The sequence below is a fragment of the Tasmannia lanceolata genome, unplaced genomic scaffold (assembly GCF_043159265.1).
Source record: "Tasmannia lanceolata isolate RefF3 unplaced genomic scaffold, GAP_Taslan_0.1 ptg000008l, whole genome shotgun sequence".
Taxonomy (NCBI): Eukaryota; Viridiplantae; Streptophyta; class Magnoliopsida; order Canellales; family Winteraceae; genus Tasmannia; species Tasmannia lanceolata.
In genome coordinates, this window is record NW_027518685.1 from 16,569,570 (window position 1) to 16,581,611 (window position 12,042).

General features: G+C 38.4%; 1 protein-coding gene across 1 annotated transcript; it reads left to right on the forward strand.

Annotated features, from left to right (window-relative positions):
* Positions 1-369: 369 nt before the first annotated feature.
* LOC143884593 (protein DETOXIFICATION 18-like) lies at positions 370-11,744 on the forward strand. Its single transcript, XM_077388244.1, has 7 exons — positions 370-974; positions 7,061-7,605; positions 10,032-10,118; positions 10,243-10,299; positions 10,405-10,643; positions 10,736-10,854; positions 11,346-11,744. The coding sequence occupies exons 1-7, from the start codon at positions 711-713 to the stop codon at positions 11,457-11,459; spliced, it is 1,425 nt and encodes a 474-aa protein (XP_077244359.1). The 5' UTR covers positions 370-710; the 3' UTR covers positions 11,460-11,744.
* The last annotated feature ends 298 nt before the right edge of the window (positions 11,745-12,042 follow it).

Below are 12,042 nucleotides of genomic sequence, written 5' to 3' on the forward strand. Positions count from 1 at the left end.
GATTGGTTTTTCTCCAACCCTAACCCTAACGCAACCCGAGGAAATGTTAACCCAACCCGAGCCAACATTGGACTGAGCCCTACCCAAGCTGCACCCCAACCCAGGATAAACTAATTTATCATGGGAAAAAGGGAATTGATATTTTCACCCCCTTTTCGTCCCGGGACACACCCGTTCCAGCGTATTTTACGACTACTCGTTTTACACTGGAAGTGGTGTGGCCCAGGGACGGAAAGGGGGTGAACATATCACTTCCCTAAAAAAACAAATTCATCATGAAAAAAATCGTCGCCACAGACATGGCCCAAAAAGTCCATCATTCATTCCCCTCCATTTTCCGCGGCAAGTGAGAACACAGACCAAAAAAGAAGATACGCGGCGACCGAAAAACGACAAGCTCGTATAATTTTAGCGAGCCGAAATTCCCTCCCCCATATTTACTATTCCCACCCCTTTACCTCTCTCTCGCTCAATAGACACTCTATACCTCCCAACACTTTCAGGATTAAATTCGATTAAAAATTCCGGGCGGGCGCCGCCTACTATGACGAACAGCAATTAGAAATTGGTGAGCCTACAAATTACAAAATCTTCACATCAGAGAGAGAGTAGAGAAGGCTATAAAGGGGTCTCTCTCTCTCTCTCTCTCTCTCTCTCTCTCTCATTTACCATACAGAGAAGGAGAAGATAAAAAATAATAGTAGAGGGAGATGGGTTCTAGTGCAAGTCCTTTGTTAGAGAAACAACACTATTCTAGTTGTGATGAAGAAGAGAAGAGATGGTGGATGAAGTTGTTGGATGTTGAAGAAGCCAAGAAACAGGTGTTGTTCTCCATCCCCATGATGATTACCAATCTCTCTTATTACTTCATTGCCTTAGTCTCTGTCATGTTCGCCGGCCACCTCGGTGAACTTGAGCTCGCCGGTTCCACCCTCGCCAATTCCTGGGCCACTGTCACTGGACTCGCCCTCATGGTATCTCCCTCTCTCTCTATTATCTTCTCTTTTCCTTTACATGACACCATGATTTGAATTCTCTTTTGTTCATGATTGCTTTTTTCCTAGGTTCTGGGTTTTTTTCCTGTTTGGTTCTAATCTTATTAGACAAGTCGTGACTTTGTTGAGAATTTGAATATACCAGTTGGTTTTATTATTGAAAAACTAGTTAGGTTATTATAATTAAGATCATTTTTTACAATTCGTGAAAAGTCCTTTGCAATCTACTAAGAACAATTACATGGTCTTGATGTTTCTTTTGAAATGTTTATAATGATACTTGGGATCAATGTTGATGATCTTTTCTTTAATTCATTTTTTTTTTTCAGTTTCTAAGAGATTAGTTTCATATAAGATCATAAATTTCCTCCATTTCAAAAAATAAAATAAAATAATCATAAATTTCCTTGCTCTTAACGTTCTGCTACTACTTGGTATCCAAGAATTTGAGTATGTTATTTTGCTAATTGGTTGTGGATTGCCTGCATAAACTTGTTTTCGAGTTCTCTTGAATATGATTGATTTTCTTTTGCTAAAGTGGTTAGGGGGTCCTTGGATTCATCATTCGTCACCACAGTACATGTCAAGGTGTACTCAATATTTTATGTCCAAAAGTGGGTGGTGCTGTGGATGGAACACAATACATCAAACTATCATAATTGTCAAATTAAGGGCCTTCACATGAATGGTTGAGAAGATACTGGTGAAATGTCCACGTACAATGAGCAAACGATCATTGATCTGATGGTTACAATTGTCTGGTGGGTTTGATTTTCATACCAAGGTCATCCATGGCAATGCTCGCCAGTGGACAGCCTGGTTTATCTGAACATACATCCATTTGTACTGTGTTTTTTGGTTGATAGCCCATATGTGTAACAAGTGATGTGCCCAAGACAAGTTTTTGTTCCTACAAATTGATGAGCTGGAAACAACTAGTTAGAAAGGGAGAATTAGCTAGCTTGGATTGATGAATAGTCTTTTCCTTTTCCGGTAATTAGTTTAAATGGATGATTCCATATTCAGGTTACTCCCAACTCACTCTTTCATTTATCCGTGGTCCAACCTGACCCGTTTTCTCTGCTTTGATTAGATGGTCCAAATATAGAATAAGCACTTTCCGTACATTACACTTCAATGCATGAACTGTGAAGCATACTTTGAATTTTCAGACCCATGATAACCACAATTTTATTGGATGTGAATTTGTAATGGGTGTATCTCAATGAGGGTCGATGATCCAATTAGATAGCTCCTGAAAACTGAACTTCCCTTTTTTTTTGGTAGGTAATCTGGGATTCAATCCACAGCCTCAAGGCTGTGATACAAAACCTCAACCAATTGTGCCATAGATCCAACCCCTAGTAGATTCAAATACAGAGGAGTCCAACAAAAGGACTTCCCAGTAGGTCACACATCCTGAAAACTGAGTTTCTTTTGACTATTACCTATATTTTCAAGTAGATAGATCAACTTATGAAAGAAGCATAATCTACATGACAAGAGAGTTTTTTCATTCTCATCTCATAAATCCCCTGTATCATTTTGGTTGATTTATGGGCCTTCTGAGTATAAGGGCAATCCCTTTTTTGATGATTTATGTTCAATGAATCGTATGATTATTGCCAGGTAGAAAGGAGGTGCTGCCTTTTTCTCAATACATTGTCCACCAGAAATGATCAATGGATGCTTTCAGAGAAAAAAAATACAAATGCTCATACTGATAGCAAGGAGAAAAACAATTAAAAAACCCATCACAACTTGACATTAAGAATGGCAACGTTAGAAATCTTAACAGAGTCCAAGCAGGTGGTCCTGGAAGAAGAGTAATAGAATGGGCTATCCATGATAGATGTCACATAATCTAGAACCCAAGAAGACTGATACCTTATTATGCTAATGGTAGTTGGTAAGTAATGATGCACTATGAAAGCTTGAACCATCTTATCCATAGTCTTAAAACTCCTCCGTGTTATCATGGGCCCCCCTGATTTGACTCCCTTTTCCCTTGGCCGCACTAGGTGTTTTGCCCTACAGAGTCAATAAAAACTCCTTTGACTCTCTTGAGTTATGACTGTGTCAACCGAGTACTCAGTCGCGTTCTTGGCCGCACCAAGTTGATAAGGATTTTTCTTGGCCGCATTTTGACCCCATCCACGTTTTTAAACACTGATCTTATCAATGGAAGGTGGAGCTAAAAAAGGACTTGGAGAAGAATTGGTAACTTGTGTGCAGCTATGATGCAGTGAGATCTCCTTGCACATAAAGCATTATCATGTCTGAATTGATGAATGACAGTTTTTTTATATGTCCCAGTTGTCTAATGGTCCCAACACTTGTGAAGGGTCTAGTGAGTTAATAATGAGGATCCTAATGATAGCCATACATTAGTCTGAAACAGAAAGGAAGCAGTCAGCTAACAGAAATGCTTAAAAGATTGCCAAGAGCATGAGCGCTAGTCATGGAGGTATATAATTTCTCACCACCATAATATATGATTTTCCGGTTTCATGGTCAGATTATCTTCCATTGAGTACGATTTGGCAAGTAAGAAGCTCCAGTCGTAAATTTTGAGAAACCACTGAGATCAAAACTGACTGTAGAAACACCACACGTTCGCGTTGTTATCTGGCGCTTGTTAACTACCAGCTAATTGACCAGTATACTGTCAAAGAGCTATCATGAGGAGTAGGTGACAGAAAATGAGTGAAAGGACAAAACGTAGAGGCCAGACTGATCTCACGAAAAAGTCCCATAATAAAACATAGGGCTCAGAATCATTGTTTTATATATAAACCTTAATAGGACAATAAATTAAAAATATACCACACAATTGTTTGCACCCCGAAGCTAGCTTACCATGGTCAAGTCGTGAGGCGGCTTGTACTTCAAGAACGTAGTCTTTCCTCAGTGAAGGTTTTGTAAAAATATCAGCTGTTTGATCATTTGAACAAATGAACCTTCAATTTTTATTTTTATTTTAATATTTAGTCTTCTCTGGAATGAAATGTCGGTCCTGAATATGTTTCGTTTGGCCATGAAGAACCAGACTGGAAGATATGGCCAATGCACTTTGGTTGTTATTATATAGAGCAGTTCCTAATTTTTTTTTCCCAATTCCATGGCTATGTTTCTTATTCATGTTAATTCATCTGTAACAACTGTCACTGCCATGTACCCTGCCTCAACTCTTGATCTCAATGCAGTTTTCTGTTTTGGACTTCTACTCCATAAAACTAAATTTCTTCCCTATAAATATGCAGTATCCTGTTGTTTCCTTGTGGTTTGATCTCCTGTCCAGTCTGTATCAGAGAATTCATTATGAGTAATGGGTTGGTGACGTGTAGACTGTTCTTAATACACAAAGAGTAATGTTATCAGCACTACTGAATTTTGATGAGGGCGCTCCTCACTTTATTAAAAGTACTGTATGGCCCGCACCATAAGATGATCCAAACCGTCCATTAGATGGCCACAGCATAAACAGGTTGTGCCCCAAAAATTATTTCCATAGGTTGATCCTAACCCTCCGATTATAGAGGGTTAGGATCAACACTCTAACATTCAGTTCGGAGGGTTAGGATGAACCTATGCAAATGATTTTTGAGGCACAACCTATTTAGGCTGTCGCCCATCTAATGGACGGTTTGGATCATCCCATGGTGCGGGCCATACCGTACTTTTAATAAAGTGAGGAGTGCCCTCATCAAAATACAGTAGTGCTGATAACATTTCCCTACACAAATCCATCATTTAGAGTTCTCTTGGTGTAGTGGAGAATTCTTTTCACAGCCTCCATATGTTTTGTATGCGGTTTGTTCATGAATTGACTCACTTGATTCATGACATATGCAATATTTGACCTAGTAAAGATGAGAGATTACAGGGCACCTACTATGCTCTGATCTTCATACCCATCATGGATAATGATAAGCTGAAGGATCTGATAGGCTCATCGTCTCAAAGGAGTAGGCTAGAGAAGTCGTGACCCTGAATGTTAGCATCAAAGTGGTGATAGCTTTGGGCTACCACATGATAAGGCTCTACACACAATTGACAAATGATTGACCCAGATGCGCCATGGGCATAACTGGCAGTTGGAATGACACCAAGTGTCCAACATGAATTCTGTTGGGAATTCCTATATTTTTTGCCATTTGGCTTGGAAATTCCTCCACAACGGCCTAACTGCATATATATAATGTTGGCCATTTGGCTTTGGTTGGGAGAAGAAACATTTAATATTTTAATTTCACCTTCACCTTGTTCTTTTCTTCGTTTTTATGAAACATGCTCTCATAGTGAGGAAGAAGACTTAGCTTTGAGTAAGATGGAGGCAAGGAACGTGTTATATTATTCACCGAGTTACTCAAGTAAATTTGTTGCTTTGTTGGAATCTGTGACAATCTCGCTAATTGAGGCTATTTCATCACAAACTCCTAAGACTTGTGAAAGTATCTCAGGTATTAGAGTTATGTTGAGCCACCCAACAAGGGATTGATCACTCAATATGTTAGGTTTGGAATCGTCTTAGTGGTCATGCCCTGGCTATCTTTTTATCCTCTTCCTCTATGAATTGAGGAGGGACGGGATCAATCCCATCATCATTTGACCATTCACAGAAGGTACTACTTGACTTGCAGAGAAGGAAATTAGACGAGTCAAGCTTAATTCTAACCATACAAGGTGGCATTGATGGGGTTAAATATGTAGAAAAAAATTGAAGGCATGAGTTTTTTTATGCAGGAATACAGATCTAGATCTAGGGAAGACAAAAGAGGGGCATGCATGATAAAGAGATTTAGGGGACATAGGAAAATAAGTATGAGAATGGAAGACGAATGGAGGCAAAATAGTCGAATGGGAAGTATGCAGGTTCAGGAGGAGAATGAGGGATTGAGAAGGGATTCATGATGAACATAGTAATACAGAAAAGAGCAATTAATGGAATTATAAGGCCTAGAGGTAGTCCGATATCAGAATGATCTGAAACCATGATAGAAAATGAGTAGGAGCTCTCTCTCTCTCTCTCTCTCTCTCTCTCTGTTTACACTATAATAGAGCGGTAAATTACAGTTGTACCAGACTACCTCCTTTACTATAAATTGATCCATTATGATTGACTGACATATTTTCACAGATCAGAGGCAGATATTGTCTCAGGATTGAGTAACTAATTAGACCGGTATTTTTCATAGTTTTGCACCTTGTGAGCCGGATCCTTTAAGTTGAGCTAGCATCCTGAATCAGGTTGGAAGCTTCTGTATTGATATAGTTGCAAAGTGAGATTTCAGAGCCAAATGGCGTGAGAGCTAGAAAGATGACTGGAACATGATGCTCAGTCCACTGAGAGGAGAGGAATTATGACGTACCGAAAAGTGGTTTCCAGTAGATGCAAGGGGTCCTTTCCTTAACTGAAAAGCTATATGACTGATCACTGAGTGCCTGTAAACAGTGCAAACCAAATCTTGAAATCCACAGATCCATCTGATCATATCTATTCGAGCTGTTAGACAAGACGAATTTTGATTGAAATGAGCAGAGATGTGAAATTCAAGCTAAAAACGGCTTCGATGATGATTTGATTTAATTAAAAAGTCAGAGTAGAAAACTGCCTCCTCGACTGAAACTATTTCAGAAAGATGATGCAAATCCTTGGTCTAGTAGGAGACAGTATCCCATAATCAAAGAGAGATCCATAACCTCGTAAAATTTTACTCTACTCCGGGCGTTATCTATTGTTTGTTTTCTGCTGTGAGTCTGTGACAAATGGTCCTACTTCCTTTCCACATTGACCTATACCTCCTACAATTGGGACATTTATACATGACACCCCCTCGAGATTTTGTGAAAATAGTGGTACCCTATCATTACATTTGTTTTTATTTTGTTCTCCAACATGTTTTTCCCTTCAACATCAGTTAAAATAGATTGTTCATTATTGATGCTCTTGCTGATGGGTTGCTGGATTCATTCTTCTATTTAGGCTGTAGTGAATGTGGCAGAATATTTACCGCTTTTTCGATGGATGTCTGCATATAAGTTTTCACGTGTTTTTGTTTCAGGTTGGTCTAAGTGGGGCACTTGAAACTCTTTGTGGCCAAGGATTTGGTGCAAGGATGTACAAAATGTTAGGGATTTACCTACAAGCCTCGATCATTACTTCTTTCTTATTTTCTGTCATTGTATCTGTGTTGTGGTTTTATTCAGAATCCATACTAATTTTGCTCCATCAAGACCCTGAAATAGCAAAAATGGCTGGCCTCTTTTTGAGGTATCTGATTCCAGGAATATTTGCATATGGGTTTCTCCAATGCATTTTGAGATTTCTCCAAACACAAAACATTGTGATACCATTGGTCATATTCTCACTTATTCCATTGGTTGTCCATGTGGGGATAACATACTTATTGGTTCATCACACATCTCTGGGCTTCAAGGGGGCAGCGCTAGCGGCTGCAATATCATTTTGGATATCGTTTCTTATGTTGACACTCTATGTGAAATATTCGAAGAAATTCAGAACCACTTGGGAAGGGTTTTCGCTCGAGTCCTTCCAGTATGTACTTCCAAACATGAAGTTGGCAATCCCCTCAGCAGTGATGGTGTGGTAAGTGGCATTCTTGTTTCGAGTCTTTTTTCATTCTTCTACCATGTATGCAAATAGATCATGTATTTATAATTTTTCATTTTTTTTTCTCAATAACATTTCAAAGATTTGAGCTAGGTTATTTGTGTTTTTGTGAGATTGTGAGGGAGTGTTCTTCATTGTAAATCAAGCCTACAAGAGGCCATATCAAGGTTTATAGTCTTCTTCAACATTGTAAGAGTTTCACAACTCGCTCATAGAGGGTCTACGATTCGGTCCTGTAAGAAACGTGAATCAAGCTTGTAAGAGGGCTTCTTGATCCGGCCCGACTCTGTTGAGCCCCCTTCCGCCTCATTACCAGTGACTACGGCTCCTTTTCCTCTTCCTGTCCTCCCTAACTCCGTTGAGCCACTTCACCTCCATGGAGGCTTGAATACTTTAGGGTTTGTTAGCTCAGATAGCTGTCCATATTTGGATGCATAAGAAAATGGAGTAACCATAAAAAGATTAAGGATTCCATAGAAAACTCTAGATTATCAAAATAGATAATTGTTTTTAGAACATATTAGCTTTCATTGGTCTACTCCATGTGAATCTCTTATTTTTTATTTTTTTTGGAACATATTAGATTTTTTTTTTCTACTCCATGTGAATCTCTTATGAACCTTTAAAATGTGCAAGTAACAATTTTTTAGAATATCATTTTGTAAGTTCCTGTTGATTTCACTTACACTGGTGTGAACATGTTTCATCAGGCAATATTTATCTTGGATGAATTAAGTTGTGCTGAGAAAAAAAGATGGCCATTAGAGACTTCATTCCCTTTTGCTCGAGAAGAAAAAACCATGCTTTTCCTGCTCTATAAGTTGCTTGTGTCACTAAGGTAGCTAAAGTCAAGTGTATGCATTACTGAATACTAGCATCTATTCTCTACCATTATCTACCAGATAAGCAGTTGTTAGAAACATGCTTACATACATACATATATACATATACATACACACACACACACACACACACACACACACACATATATATATATATATATATATATATATATATATATATATATATATATATATATAAAGAGAGAGAGAGAGAGAGAAATTATATGATGGGTGGCCGTGAAAACACGTGAAGTCTGGAAAGTATGGTATGGCCCACTCCATAGAAATGATTTATGGAATCTTCTACAGATCGGAGGGTTAGGATCATCCTATGGAAATGATTTTTGGGGCACAACCTATTTAAGTTCTGGCCTAACAGATGGACGGTTTGGATCATCATATGGAGTGGGCCGTACCATACTTTCCAGACTTCACGTGTTTTCACGGCCACCCATCATATAATTTCTCATATATATATATAAGCTGACCTTAACCCATGACCTCTTGCTGTCAGTGTTGCTCTAGGTTGCACTCTCATTTTATATTTTATTTTATTGTTATTGTTTTGCACATTAATTCATTGTAACGTCTCTTCATTTAAACGACGGAATTCAGTTTTTTTCTTTTCTTTTCTTCCACACTCATTGTATGAGAGTAATGCATTAGCTCCTGCAAATTTCTTTATGAAGAACAGGGGGTTTCTTTTCATGTATACTGTTCATTTTTCTCTTTCTCTTGCAACTATAATCCTATTCCTACCCTTATTTGACTCCATTTCTTTCTGAAATCTCTATTCTCTAAGATTTCCTTCTTGGATTACTGTTGTTTTGACCTACAAGGACATAATGATATGTTGTGGGTGTACAACTTGATAAATTCTTATTTGGTGTATCCATTGCCCTATCATCTGTTTGTGTGTTTGGAATTCCTTTGGTCCATAAGCCATACCGCTCTTTGGCACCTCTGTTCCACCTCTTCTAACAATTCCTTCTTTTTTCCCTTAACCTTCTCAGTTGTCCATTGTGTCCTTGTTCTCCCTTCGTTCTTCGTCTCCCTGCTTATTTCTTCAAATACATAGAAGCTTTCACTTTTTCTCTTTAACCTTCTTTTGAAACCACGGTGTGCTATTGAGGATCACATGCTATTATTAGAACAGATGGTACCAAGTGCATCACGATTCATTTGTGGCCAGTTGGCCACAATAATTTCATAACCATATAAATATAATTTGTCAGTTCCACAATTGTGGACATTATTCCAAAGCTATTGTGCTTCTTTTTTAGTGTTTATGGTAGACATCTTTCTGTTTCTTTTTATCTGTTAATGATGTTCTTGGTAACACATCCAACTTGGTGTTTCTTGATAAGATATTTGATCGTTTAAATGTCTAGAAATAAGACTACTTCCCATACCAATAAAAAGAAAAAGAAAAAAAAGACTACTTCCCACAACATAAGCATTCTCCATAAGTTCCATTGCTCGCCATAGGTGGTTCTCCATATTCATTGCTATTAAGTCTACTCACTAATTGCCAATATTTGATGTTCCATATTATCCCAGCTTGGAGTACTGTGCTTATGAACTCCTGGTGATACTGGCGGGATTGATGCCAAACTCAGAAAACACTACCTCACTGATTGCAATGTGGTACGCTTTCTTTACCCACTTGTTGCATTGTCACAGTAACCGTGATAATGATGGTTTTTGTAAACTACAGTATTGTGGCAACATGAGCCCAAATAACTGAATGTTATCTGCATGGTATCTACAGTGTGAATACCGGAGCTGTTACCTTCATGCTTACTTATGGTTTCAGTGCAGCAGTGAGGTATGTTCCACTAAATGCCTAAACTTTGCTAGTAATACGGGGGTCTGTTAGACTTAGACATGCTCCATTTGTTACCCAATTAGTGAGTGGATGTTTTTGTGACAGTACTCGCGTGTCAAATGAGCTGGGTGCTGGGAACATTGATCAAGCTAAGAAAGCCGTGGCAGTGACACTAAAGCTTTCTGTTGTTCTTTCTTTAGCATCTGTTTTAACTCTAGCCTTAGGTCATGATATTTGGGCCAGTTGTTTCAGTAACAGCCAGTTGATAAAGAAAGAATTTGCTTCGATGACTCCACTGCTTTCAGTGTCCATATTATTTGATTCTGTGCAGGGAGTTTTATCAGGTGCACAAATTTCTTATTTACTTTTGGCACCAGCCCCATATGTTGTTCTCAGATGGACAAATTTTATCTTATATTTGATGCATGATTTGCAGGAGTGGCTAGAGGATGTGGTTGGCAGCACTTGGCTGCATGGACCAACTTGGCAGCCTTCTATATCGTCGGCATGCCAATAGCTATCCTTCTTGCATTCAAGTTTGAACTATATGCTAAGGTTAGTTATGAATGTGGATTTCTTAGGATCAAATACTTCAACAGACATTTGTCTAACATTTCTGCTTCTTTACTCCCGATTTTATGTACGTAAAAAATTCACATAACACTCACTTTGACATGGCTGTCATGTTTTTCTTCTTCCTTTGTTCTCAATGTTTATCTATTTGAAGCAAATGCAACAAAATGACTTTCTTATGGTCTTGAACCTAATTTTCTTAACCAAAATAGCCTAAGAAATATAATTCCAGATCATTAGATATTGAATCAGTACTTCCATGTTCCATTTTATAGCCCGTATTAGTGAATTACTATTATCCAGATTCTTTGCAATCTTCACTGCTGAAACCACCATAGCCAATATCTTTTACTCAGAACTCTTGACTGGAAGCTGTTCTGAGTTTCCCATGCAATTTTTTCTTTTTTGCTCATTTCGGATGGACTTATTTTTGTTATCTAATGAAATTAGTCAATTGGGTTACTTGGATGCAGGGACTCTGGATGGGTCTGATTTGTGGTCTTATTTGCCAGTCATGTGCTCTCATAGTGATTACACTGCGCACAAAATGGGAGAAGATGGAACTGTCTGTGAATGATCAAGTTTAAAAATTAGTTTTACAGGAGAAGATACGAGTGAAAGTCATATAGAGAAGATTTGAGGTGGAGACTGGGAAGCATCTAGCTAGCGATCCGGCAATCTCCCTATCAAGGTGGATCATTAAGTGTGGTATAATCCACCTTTCGGTTCGGGGTTTAAACAAGTTCATGGCATCAATTGCTGCTTTGTTATATCGATATTTGTAGGAATTGAAGTTCAATTATAATCAATCTATCCATGAACATTTTGGATCATCATTGAATAATGACATAGCATTCGTCGATCATATGAAAGACCCAACCACAACGATTGCCGGTCGGTCTCTCATGTTTTCCTCCTTTACTAACTTTTTTGAAGGATTTCCGAGTTTTGATTAAAACCATATTTGGCTGCTTAGGCGGCGAAGACATCTAGTTACCTTTCTTCTTGTAACACAATAGAGATCACCTTATTAATAGTAAGCAAAGGGTCCATGACCATGAGTAATACCTGGGCACTGACCAATGACAACAGTAAATGATTCATTTAAGGGAAATGATATATTCGTCCCCTTTTCTTCCCTGGGCCACACCCTATAGTGTAAAAAGAGTG

What these genes read in the sequence shown, in the direction of transcription:
- LOC143884593 (XM_077388244.1), top strand. Translation starts at nt 711, where the DNA reads ATGGGTTCTAGTGCAAGTCCTTTGTTAGAGAAACAACACTATTCTAGT. An exon ending in CCCTCAGCAGTGATGGTGTG is followed by an intron (nt 7,606 to 10,031) that starts GTAAGTGGCATT and finishes ATATTATCCCAG; the next exon opens with CTTGGAGTACTGTGCTTATG. An exon ending in TGTGCAGGGAGTTTTATCAG is followed by an intron (nt 10,644 to 10,735) that starts GTGCACAAATTT and finishes CATGATTTGCAG; the next exon opens with GAGTGGCTAGAGGATGTGGT.